General features: G+C 46.1%; 1 protein-coding gene across 5 annotated transcripts in view; it reads left to right on the top strand.

The window, feature by feature from the left end:
- BDP1 (BDP1 general transcription factor IIIB subunit) overlaps nt 1-12,847 on the top strand; it is a 2,223,165-nt gene that overhangs the window by 1,541,432 nt on the left and 668,886 nt on the right. For 4 of the 5 annotated variants that reach the window (XM_069627521.1, XM_069627519.1, XM_069627518.1 and 1 more), the window contains one exon: nt 235-318. The exons of the other annotated variant lie outside the window; for it this stretch is intronic. In XM_069627521.1, the coding sequence (XP_069483622.1) occupies nt 235-318 (84 nt within the window). The remainder of the gene's footprint in view (nt 1-234; nt 319-12,847) is intronic. 5 annotated transcript variants of the gene reach the window in all.

Below are 12,847 nucleotides of genomic sequence, written 5' to 3'. Positions count from 1 at the left end.
TGTAGGCAGTATTGCAAGTTCAGGCATGTCCAGTTTGCAATTCAGCTGCGCAGTGATGCAGTGTTCAAGAGAATTGTTAAAGGAGGAACGACTTAAGGGAATGTGATACAGGGAAGATGGTACAATGAGGGTTGAAGGGGGAAATCGATCTAAAAGGGGACACAAGTTTAAAATTATTCTGAATCATTTAGGAAAAAGGGGTGTGACTGCTTTTTTAATTAAATGTATTTGCAGGAACTAATGATGGAATTACTGAAGCTGCCTTGACCTTGCTTGCAATTGGAGATCCAGTGCTCCAAGCCAGGTTAAGCATCCAAGGTAGGGCCAACTTTCAATAATCTGGTGTGCATGGTTACGTTTTACTCTATAATGTCCTTACCATCTACTTAAACGTCATCATTAGCTTCAATAAGGTATTTGGAATCTGAAAGCAATGAGCTGGATAGATTTTGGTGTTTCATTGATCCTGTCCATCTGTATTGGTTGTTCCCTGCAATATAGTCTAATCAATAAAGTGTCCCTTTTTTATTTTGAACACGTGTGAACTTTATTATGCTTTGTTGGAATTTGATTATATGAATTTAATGGTGACGAGAATGGTATTTTAGTTCATTTTGCTCAGAGGGGATTTTTCAATGCGCTCCTTTTATTTTTGACTTCTCTGTAGTGGTTTTGTACCACCTGAAGAGTCAAAAGCAGTGCTATGAAGTAAGGCAGATTTTTGGATATAGTAGACCATGCCGAGGAAGATCGAGGAGCACTGTGGTAGCAATCCGGAGGCAGGCATTCCTGAATTTTTACCTGACATCAAGCAAAGATAAGCAATATGCCTTTTTTTATATTGAGCCTCTTTTGTTGCTTATGCTGACTACTCCTTGAATAAATAAATATAAAAATTAACAGCTACTGGCAAGTCCTTGACTGTGTTTACCACGGCCACACAATAGGCTCTTCATTCTTGTTTGATGATTAATCTTTATGGCCGAGATGGAGATCTTGGCAGCAGAACTACAGCAGAGGTTCTGCCATTGCCCAAGCTTCTTTGTTCTCTGGCACACCCAAGCTCCTACATGACAATTGCTGTCTTCAATCCACTCTTATTCGGATGGGATGCAGTCATTGCTTTCAGGAAGTGGGAGAAAAGAGTGCTGGACATAGTGGGTCTTAACTAAAACAGGATGTGATGGCTGGAAGGTTTTGAATGCATCTTAACTTCTGGCAATGGTCTGGTCACCCCTCCAGACCATCTCTCTTCAGCCTGCCAAGCCATTACAGAAAGGAGAAATACCATATGGAAATCGGACTTGGTCCCAACCCCAAAGGGGCAGTCTAGCCTGTACTCCTACATCCCGTCCCCTTTCCTCCATACTGTATGGGCGTCCTTCGCTAGGGAAGGGAAACGGAACCTTTTTCACCAGAAGAAATTTCTTCCCCTTTAAATTTAGATGTGCTCCCTTGACTCTCCCCACCGGCACCACTGCCACTCCTCTTTTCCGCGTCGACGGGAACAGGCCTCTTTCACCTTTGTCAGTGGTCGAGGGCCTATTTTTCACTCGTAATTCCACACTATGACTTCCACCAGGATTTTTTCCATCTAGCTACTTTCATTCAGAGTCATGAGTACTCTGTCCTTTGGTGTCACGCTCCTCCCCGGCGCATATCGACTGCAACTGGATTCAGCAGGTGTTCGGCCTGCGAGGGTTCCTTCCCCACGTCGGATCCACAAGTGCTCTGCCCGGGTGCCTTGGCAAAGACTACGGCTGGGACAGCGGCTTGGCGGGCGACACACTCACCCCGTGCTCACTGAAGAACTGCTTGGCCAGGCGGAGGGTGCTCTTCTCGAGATCGCCACCGGAGCACATCGGGTACATCAGGAGGAAGACCAGGCCTAAGCTAGGTGCCCTGTTCTCGTCTGCACCCCGCAAGGGCGACTCCTTACCCGGGAAGCGTCCTAGTGGGAGGGGCCTTCCAGGTCCTATTACCAGCAAGGTGACTGAGGCTCAACGAGCTACCGGCCATAGGGCCGATGGGTCTAATAATCCTCCCAGTCCTGTAGCTGAGAGGCTGCAAGGCTCTTGTACCGGGTACCTCCCCAAGGGGCTTAGCTCTAATACCGGGCGTAAACCAGAGGGGGGGGCCTAAACCCAGATCCAGCACTACCAGCAACATGGCTGAGGGTACTCCACCTCCCAGGCCCATTGCCTGAGGTGCAGGGAAGGTCTGAGCCTTTGCAGTCCAGCAAGCAGGCGCAGACTGGTCCCAGTACGATAGTTGTCACGCAGCAAGTACGTGGTGCGGTACCAGACAAAATGGAAGCACATCCTGAGCCTCCCCTTCCCAGCACGCAAGCATTGGCATGCACATCGAGGTGGGACTGGTCTACACCTGTCCCCTGGCCCACTTAATACCAAACTACATACACGTAGAGTCGATACTCAGACCGCAGCTACCCAATGCAGGGTCTGGCTAGAGCACAGCAACAGGTACAGGCCGAAGGTACCGCACCCATGCAAGAACGCTCTTCACCAGCATGCGAAGACATGTTCTTCGAGAAATACCTCGCCCTCATGAGGTCATCTCAAATGGGGACCATACTCAGGGGGGTCATCCAAGACATGCTCCCTCCAGTACCTATTCAACCCCTAGTTTTGGTTCAGACTCTGGCACCAGTACAGGCCCAGGTTCCCGTGCCCCCCCAGGCACCTACAGTCACAGCGGCACAGCCCATCAGCACACCACAGCTGCCCGCAGCACCCTCTAGCACTCCACCAGCAGGCCCCGACCTGCAGGACACAGCAGCGGACATGGACAGCGAGGAGGATCAGGACACCTCCTCCTCAGCTAGGGCCTTCCATGAAAGGCTGGCTGGCGTGGCAGAGTATTTGGGGATACTGCAGCCACAGGCTGAACAACCGAAATGCTGGGGTATTGGCAGAGGTACGGACCATCCAGTCCACCACCAAAACTGGTATTGCCTTGCAAATGGATGTTGAATCCTTGGCAAAGAAAGGCTGGCTATATCCCCATTCTACATAGTGTGACAGTGCCCACTCCCATATGTCTTTCTCTCTCCACTTGAAGCAGAGATTTCTACACAACCTTTCTAACGAAGTTTCCAAAGTTCATCAAGGTCAAAAAGTAATTCTGTAATAGTTCCCAGAATATTTGCATGACCAATGTTGATTTGTCAGGACGCCTCCACAACAATCCACAATATGCTTTTGTAGCCTTGCCACCTTAACACTTTTAATCACATCACAGTACTTCAATGACTTCTGTCTGGTCCACTCACCTGCCAGGCATATACTACAAGGTCCCTTGTCCTGGTGTACTCCCCTGCCTGGGCTTGCAAAACTACCAGTACTTCTACAAGCACTTGTGGTTTAGTTTTGTCGTCATACAACTCAAAAAGTCTTATAATTTGATCAACAACAATTTGCACTACTTCTTTGGGGAAAACAAGAGGCACATTGGTGCTGTTTTTTCCTCACATTTGATGGCCAAATGCAATGCAGGTTATGCTCCTCTCTTCCTAAATACCTTTTGTCAGAATGGCATTCTTCCTGCTACTCTTGCTTTCTTCCTCCTTGAATTAACCAAGTGCTGACAATGGCTTTTTCTCATTTCTGCTCTTCTTTGGCTTAGGCAATGCTTATTTAGGTCAATTACCTCTATTGCTCTCTCTTCCTTTAACAATAGGGTTTAAAAACAACTTGTTTCTTAATTGTTCCCTCTTAGCTTTGGCAATATTACTCCTTGTACTGTTGGTAATTGTTATGACCTTTAAACTCACAAGGATATTCTGCTGCTCTGCTTGTCAAGTTCTTATGCAGCCACTTTCTCCACTTTGGTATGCAAAATAATTACCTTTTCGCTTTACATCAATTCGATGTGTTTCTGCCACTTTGCTCTTTTCCCATTAATTTGATATTCAAAACACCAGTTTTAGGCCAGCGGGTGGTTACTGAGCTCTGCAGGGTCATAACACACAAGTGAACTCACTGAGTTGGATGTGCGCGTCCGCCTGCCTTGCTGCCTTTGGGTGCTCGGTGCGGCGTGGATAACAGATTTGCTTGGTTTTCCTTGGCCCAGGCTGAGCAAAACAGTATCTTTCTGTGCTCCAAAGGGCTCTCTGGTGCTCGCCTACCACCAGAGTCTGCTTTCCTGGTCAGAAGGCTTCGTAGCTTCATGCTTCCCGCTGCGCGACCTCTGCAATCACGATCTTCAGGGGGAAAGCTTGTAGAATTAACGATTGCTGCTGCACGATCTCTGCACCTTGGGTCTCTGAATTAAGAGACCCTCTCGGAACCAGCATCCGTACTGCAAACTAGAGCGGTTCCGGCCTGTCTACTCGCCTTCAGCAGCAACTACAATGTGGAGCTACTGCAACCACTCTACTTTCCACTGCTACTCTCCTCCATGTCCTGCACCTGAGGGAGCCTTTTATGCCTCCCAGCCTCCCTTCAGGTGTGCGGGTGAATACCCCTATTAGCCTGCAGTTTGCAATCTAGGGCCTATGCGTCTCTCTTCTTCGCCCCAGTCGTTTTAGCCTTATGGGACTTGAAGTCCCCAGTGTACAAGTCGCCCTTTAACACAATTTCAGTCTTCCAATAAGCTATTAGATTTGTCGGATGTCGAAAAGTTATTAAAGGGGGATTCCCATTTGTCCTGACCTTCTTCTCCCCACCCCAATGTGATCCTCCCGCAGAACACAACCCCCCAGAGTCGGGATCAGGAAGTGCTTTCCTTTCCCTGGCCAAAGGAGGGTTCACAGACCCAATATTCTGGGTGAATCATCTCTTATTAGTCACATCAAGCTGAGGAACATTGTAACCACCATTGTCAAAGCCAAAAGGGAAGAACGTTAACTCCAGATGAGTGCGGTCTGCAAAGAGCATTTGTAAATGAGAACTATAACCAGTATTCCCAAAGCCAAAGAAGGACAATTGAGGAAAACCAGTATTGCCAAAGCAAGGCAATTAAAGAAAATGTGTGGCGGAACAGAAGCCCTTCTTGTAACCAATATCAAGGTGGAGACGAAGATAATCGGCATACCCTGGGGCAAATTAATCAAAGTGAGAAACATTGCCAACGTGTTGTGATCTATTCGTAAAGTAGTTGTTGAATTTTGACTCTTTCCCACATTGAGGATTGAAGTGTGGAAAGCTTGAAGCAGCCTCACCAGAGTAGTACTTGTAGTAGTGATAACATTTGTTTCCTGGCAGATGAGTATACCAGGAAACAGCCTATTCTATTAGTATTTAACTCTAGCAGGTTAGTGGACCAGGACTAAGACAAGTGAAGTACTGCAAAGTGGTAGAAGGTTGTGGTGGGAAGAAAGTGACAAGGCCACTAATGTGTTGTAATGAACTATTGAAAAATCATCCTGCCAAAACTTTATTTAAGTAGAATATATGTGGAAATGGTTTCGAAGTATTTTTGATAAGCAATTTATTTTGTTGAAGAATAAGACGGTGCAAGTGCCAAGTGAAAGATTTGGGGAGTGAAGATGACTTTGTTATATATGGAACAGAACTTGACTATTGAAGAGAAATGTCTGGAGATGATGGAAAATCCTGAATCAATCCTCGAGAAGGGGATCCGGACCTGGTTACAAGGATACATGTGTACAGAGTTTGTTTGAATATTACTGTTATGTTATTGAGTTTTACCGGCCATATGATACCTGTATGATTTGTGTTATGTAGTAGTGTGAGGGACAGATATCATTTTAGAATGTTTTCTTTTAGTCTTAGTTGGAAAGGCATCAAAATCCTTGTTAGGTTAGGCAAAGTGAGGCGTGTATCCCACCCTTATTATTTCATAAAATGGCCACTTGTTGAAAAAATGTATCTACTTGTCCGCCTCACATTTCTGACCCCTCAAAACAGTACAAATTAATTACTAATTAAAACAGACTGTAGGCAGTAAATTGGGTTAAACCAGTTAGAAAAGCAATCAAAAGAAATATCCTGCCTTATAAAATAAAACCCCTAACACTTAAAAGATCCTCCCCTGCCAAGCTAAGTAGGACTAGCGCCCAGTCAAACGTCCAAGCTAGTAGCCAGCCCTCAATGGCAAAGATATTCACTATTCAAACTGGTGAAGGCTCTCCAGTCATTTCCCCCCACGTATGCTCAGCAACTGATATGGCTTGTATGGATTGAGACCAGGCAGTCCCAGCCCCCACATCGGCCTAGATGCTCACACCACCGCTTTGCCTTGGAAATGACTTACCATATGTAGCGAAGGCAGGAAGAAGCCCATGGGACAAAGGTGGCCAATGGACAGGACAGAAAATGGATGGCTAGGACATTTCGAGCATGTAGTACTTGAAAATTACATTTGGTGGTAAAATGCACAAGTCTGCACAATAAAAATAAAATATCCACTGCCACAAGCTCGTTTTTGACATTTCGTGAATGTAACAAATGTTACAAAAACGAAAAGGGGACGCAAAGTATCCCCACAGCACTTCACTATAAGGTGATATGTGCTGCACAAAAGCAACAAATGAATTTCACAAATGGTGTAAGGTTCCTTTGTAATGGTAGCCGTAGGGGCTGGCCAGCACCCACAAAAGGGATGAGTGGAGTATGAAAAGTAAAGCAAAAAGGCTTTACGTACCTCCAGAATTCAGGACGGGGTTCAAATCATTGAAAAAGGCTGTGGGTTGTAAACTCTATAACAAACAGTTTGTGCATTAAGTAGGTGAGGCTAAACGAAGTATTGATGAACGCAATAAGGGTGCCCAGAGGGGACACCAAAAGCACTTTAAAACACAAAAAACACAATATCAGTAACAGTTGAAACTTTACACCACTGTTGCCAATTTAAAGTGGGAAAGTGTTGGATGCAAACCAAAGCTGTAAAAACTAGGTATTTGAAACTCAGCAAACGGCCTTAAAAATCCCAACCCAAGTCCATGAACAAGTGTCCAAACCAATTTGGGTGGTAAGTAATTGTTTTAACTCCTTTAAGAAGTTTGTCAGAGTTTAGAGAATTCTACCCATAGCAATTAATGGGACAAAGGAGGCAGTCACCCAACTGGGGAGTCTGGAAGAACCCACAGAACAATGTCCAGTCCATGTTTTACCACCAAAGGATTAAAGGAGGGAGAGCATCCAGTGGTCACAGGTGAGATGTAGGTTCTGGCATCAGGATTACTTTTGAATGGCATCTCTTCTAGCCTCCCGTTCGAACTCCAGAAAGTGACAGGGCCAGGACTTTAGAATCCACAAAGGACAACCTCTAGGTAACCCACGACGATGAAGGACCACACCAGAAATAGAAGGTATCGGACGATTTTACCGTAAAAAAAATGGTTGCAATGACCAAAAGTTCTAAAAATGCTACCACGGAAGATTTGAACACCAAAAGTTGCTATCATTAAAAAAAAAAAAAAAAACGGGGGCTGCAAGTGTGTCCTCCACATTGCCCCGCTCACTACACTTCATGGTATAGTGAGCAGGGGCTGCGGGGGACACCCCTGCAGCCTTCCGTTAAAAAAAAAGAAAAGGACCCTGTAGCGCTGGTTCCCGATCACGGAAGTGAAAGGGAACTGGCGCTGCAGGAACCCAGTGTGAAGATGAAAGTAAGTGGGGTTTGTTTATGTTGGGGGGGTTGGTGGGGGTGTGGTTAGGGTGTGGGTGGGGGGGTGTTATGTGTGTGTTGTGTGTGGGTGTGACTATGTATGTGTGTTTGCATGAGAAAGGTGCAAACTTTTGGTAGTTTGCACCTTTCTCATGCGAACGTTTCGCCCGCGGTAGTTTCAGCTGCGGGCAAATCACTTGGATTCGAAGTAGAACAGTCTTCTGATGACCCACGCAGCGGGTCAAAAGTGACACAGGCATACAGAGGCCTCTGCAATAGTAGCCAACTAGGTCAGGATAGAAGGAGCTGTGCCATGAGCATGATGGCCCTTCTACATCAGAACAAAGAGTATCAGGCACACAGCCAGTTTGGTTGCAACACTGCAGGAGCCTGCTCTCAGGATATGTCTTCAAGTCCAGGAGATTCTGGGGAGCCCCAGGATGTCATGAATGGGGGTGGATTGACTATGCGTCCTGATTCAGTGGTAGCTGCACTTTCCACATGCTTGCCTGGTTGATGGGAGGAAGAGATTTGCTTCAAGGTGGACAGCAGGCAGCAACAAAGCTTACAGTTAGAGTCCACAGTATCCCTTGTAGTCCTCATAGAAACTTTGGATTTCAGGCCCAGTAGTCCACTAAAAGAATGTCTCCTTCACAGATGGCCAGAACTGCAGGGAAACCCAGCCGTCCTATCACAAAGCATGTATCTCACTGCCATCCAATCCTGAATCGCCAGCCAAATACCTTGTGTTGTGGATTAGGGTGTCTAGATGACCCCTGTTCATCATCATCACTTGCATTCACACAGTCTGCCCTTATTAGCTCTGACAGGAGCATGTGAAATACAATGACCACATATGGACATTCTTGGCAACAAGGAGGAAAACTACAAACAAAGGCAGTGTTTTCAGACTAGTGGCTTAAGTGTGGCTAATACACAGACAACGGAGTGACACATGTTGTAAAACGATGGTGCATAATAGTGTCACCAAGTAAAATGAAAATGATGCTACCAGCCTTCACCAAGCACTCTGCTTGGGTGAGTCAACTAGCCTAGGTACAATAATAGGGTACCACCAGCTCTGGGTGCCATAGGGACAGCCAGGCCTTCACATGAGAATTAAAGTTAGAGGTAATTGAGGTTTAAAATGTACTTCAATCAAAAGAAAATGTTAAAGAAACAAAAAACCCAGCAAAAAGAGAGGATGGCTCACAAAATGAGGCTAAAACACAGAGCAGCTGAAAGGAAAATCTTCCCTAACACAGAGCCTGAGCGCTGGTAACAGATTCAGTGCAGGGGTCCTCATAGTAAAGAACAAAAATGGGGAAGCACTCAGTGAAGTGCATAGCATCAGATGTGTCACACAGTTGTGTTTCAGGGGAGTAGTCGAAACCAATCCTATTGTCCTTGATTGCTGTACCCTGGTTCAGTATTTGTATCTGCCGGCCTCAGATTTTACCTCATCATCATTAGGGTCAGCAAAAAGACCAGGTTACTCAAGCATTCTGGGCAGCATACCATTTTTAAGACTTTACATCTGGCTGGTCCCATTGGATCCAGGGCAGAGAACACCAAACTTTCCCATCAGTGATAACCTGGAGGGTAGTATAGCTAACATCAATGCAGAGTGTTAAGATGTTTTTTTTTAAATATGGCCGGGTGGACAGGTTTCAGGCGGCCACCCTAGTTCTAGTGAACAGAGTTCATCTGAGAGGTTAGCCAAACCCAATCAAGGTGAACGTGGAGAGTGGTCAAGGCTTAGTCTCAGGAGAGGCCAGTGGGGTGAAGGGTCCACAATGCGTCCACACAGTGAAAAAATACACAATGATTCTGTTAAGGCGGGTAAGTACAACAATACTATATTTATTATAGGCTCAAAACACACTAGGAAAATAAATCAAACTGGTAATCTTATCACAAAACACTCTAAATATAAAACATATATACAGTCACCTTTGGTTATAGAAATGCACACAAATGAGACACCTGAAAGGAAGGTAAGTAGTTGTGCAATAGGAAGACCAGTTCACAAGAATAAAAGCCCTAACTTTATAAATCCAATCCCTAAATTGAAAGGGGCCTTGTGTCCAAATTCACATTGTTCCTTTAGGAGAGGGGACAAAGTTTGGAAATTTTCCTGTGTTGGTGACATTTTTTTCCAGAAGACTTCTCATGGCTTTTACAGTTAAGTTACCTTTTCTATCTTTCAGAACAGCTTTTTAAGTAAACGGTTAAAAAACAAAAGAATGAATGAATCAAAGTTCTTCATAAACATTTAGAATGTAGGAGATGGGGGTAGCTGTATGTATTGTGACTACTCACCGCCCTTACTCTGATTTTCCCAAGTGACTTGACAGGTGCACTGGGAGTCGCTGGAGGTAGGTTTTGCCGCCTTTGGATCCAGTAGAAGATGCCCTGGAGCTGTGTGTGCTGTCTCTCAAGTCGCAACAAAATATGGTCTTCCAGGACAGGATCCCTTGATGCGAGGAAGCTGAAACCTGGAAGGAAGGCGCTTTTTTTTTTTTTTTTGGTAGGACGAGCTGTCGAGTATTGAAGTTCCGGGTTAAAACATTGAACGCCTATGATTCTGGCATGGTAGCCCAATTCAAAGCTGGTCAGTCCATCGGGTGGTCCAGGGAAACCTCTGAAGGCTTAAAGATGCAGGAATTGGGAGAAGATGTTGAGACTGGTTGGTACCACCAGTTCAAGGTTGGAAGCCCTGATTATGTCCTTCTCAGATCAGGTAATCCAGCAGGGCTTCATCGGGACAGTTGCTGGAAAGGTTGCCAGGCCCTTTGGGTCTACAGTTGGCTGCACGGCTACACAGGATATTTGGCTCTGTCCCTGATATCCTGCAATGGCTGCAGGACACCTCTTCTTACACTAAATTCAGCTGAGTGATCAAACACAGCCCTCCAATAGCATGGATCTGTACCACTCACTCAGCCAGCAGTGGTCCAATCAGGGACCACCGTGGGTTTCTTTTGTGCATGCACACTAGACTTTCTGGCACCAGTTTGTGGATTGGGGCCAGACGGTCCCAACCCATTTCCTGGATCCCCACACAAATGGCATGCACTAGCACGCAAAAGCAGCAGCTTTCCCTGGAAAATGCATGACCATATTAAGGATTTCCTGACCTGAGAGGGCAGGAAGAAGGCCAATATACAATATGGGCAAAGGAAAAACCTTGTGGCATGGCCATTTGGGGACGCTAGCCACGTTTAGTAGCCAAACGCGGTAAACATGAATGGGCACACTTAAGTAAATGCAAAAATGGCAATGTATCTGCTGCCATCTGCTAGTCCTTGGGCACATTTGAAAGTAACCAAAAGTCCCAAATGTAAAAGTCTAGGGTGATTGAAAAGTATCCCCATGCGATGCATTGTAAGATGCTGTGTGCACTGTAAGAAAAGTTACCAAAGACAAACAGTTTCCAGTACTGATAGTCTGAAGGACTGATCAGTTTTCCCATGAAAAAATTTGCAAAAAATGGCAGGGAAGTGAAGCTGATGGCTCTCTGTAAAAATTCAGGACATGTCAAAAACAAAAGCAAAAATGTTGTGTCTCTATAGCATATGGTTGGAAAGTTGCCTATAAGGGAAATCTTTCTTAACAATATTTGTTTTTGAGCACTTTTTTGCCCTCGCTATTCGTGGCAGGCAGTAATCACCTTCCTGACTTTGGGCGGGAGACGGCCTGTTCAAGGGCGCCAGTGTCATCCAAGAAACCCACAGCCGCACCCTCCAAGACTGGGATTACAGGCCTATGAGCTTGGCTACGACTCCAATGGACACAGATCCGACCTGGTGTCTTGCTAGTCCACCCTCGGGCATAGAGATGCTGGGGTTGGCTCACCTCGGCATATACCTGCAGTAAGCAACTTTATGTTGAGTATGTCTGAAGTTTTCGACAAAGGGGTGATCCTTTTGAGCTACAACCCCAGTTCTCCTCTAATTTACAGGAGGCCTGTGCCTTGACACTTCCCCGGATTTGGGCTTCCTCCCAGTTCAGAATCCAGTGAAGTCTCAAGCAGTGTTTAAACAGATTATGGCAAAGGTGGTGGAAACACTGGGTTTGTTGGCACCCATCAGGCCTAAGGTACAGTTCGAAGTAACCGACATCCTGGATGAGGGCCCTCAGAGAAACTGAACTTGCTTCCCTTGCGCCTGGCAGTGGAGACCCCAGTGTTCGAGGCCTGGCAAAAGCCAGCCTCTCTCTGTGTGGGAGACTGATACCTGGCTACGAAGCACCGCTCAGCACCCTCCATTTCTGCCTTCCTCTCCACGCATCCCTCCCCGGAGACTCTGCTGGTACAGTAAGCGACTGACAATTTCAACACGTCCTTTGCCTCCTGTGAGGGAGAGCAAGAGACTGTATGCTTGAGGGTTTACAATGTTTGCCCCTGACAGTCTGCCACTGAGATTTTATTTATCCTTTGGATAGTGATCTCTGAGGCAGCAAACAATTTCCCTCTTGGTAAAACAAGGGTACGCCCTCAATGCCCTAATACCGGATTGGCAGAAAGGCAGCATGCCAAATCTTAGTCAGCTCTTGACACGACTGACTTCCTTTACAATGGGTACTGGAACAGTTCTCAGAAGGCACTCTTGGATGAGAACCTCTGGGTTCTCTTCAAATGTCTAAGCAACATTTCCAGACATGCCTTTTGATGGACAAAAACTGTTTTGGACAAAAGCGGACCAGTACCTTTTAAATATTCCAAACATTTAAGGCTGGAGCAAAATCTTCGGGCTTGTTGTCCAAACGGCCCTCGGCTTCTACCACTAGAGGGAGGGCTTCCCAACTCTTGACCGCCTTGGCTCACCATGGTTGGGGACAGGTACCCTCAGGCAAGCAGCCGCTGCACTGTTCACCCACCAGGGAAGGAGCTGGGGAGCTCAAAGAAGGGGCATCACTGCCTTGGCCGTTCCCACTTCTTCCCCAAGTGCAAAGCCTCTATAAAGAGGACTTCATCCCACTCAAGTGGGAGGGAAAATGTCCCTGTTCAGCGAGCAGTGGCATTGTACCACATCCAATGCTTGTGCCTTAAGGTCGTGACACAGGGTTACTGTCTGCCTTTTTTTTAACACCCTCCAAACCATGATTCAACCAGCCTCTCTATGCCTTTAAACTCTCTCCTGTTGGAAGAGATTTGTCAACCTTTAGCTAAGGGTGCCATAGAACTTCTATCCCCCTCGGAACAAACCAAGGTTTCGTTCTCTGTTTTGGTAGGTGGATGAACGCTTGTGTC

Source organism: Ambystoma mexicanum, chromosome 6p (assembly GCF_040938575.1).
Source record: "Ambystoma mexicanum isolate Mex_15411 chromosome 6p, UKY_AmexF1_1, whole genome shotgun sequence".
NCBI classification, from domain to species: domain Eukaryota; kingdom Metazoa; phylum Chordata; class Amphibia; order Caudata; family Ambystomatidae; genus Ambystoma; species Ambystoma mexicanum.
The sequence above is the reverse complement of the archived record's forward strand: the minus strand, read 5'-3'. Positions and strand labels throughout refer to the sequence as shown.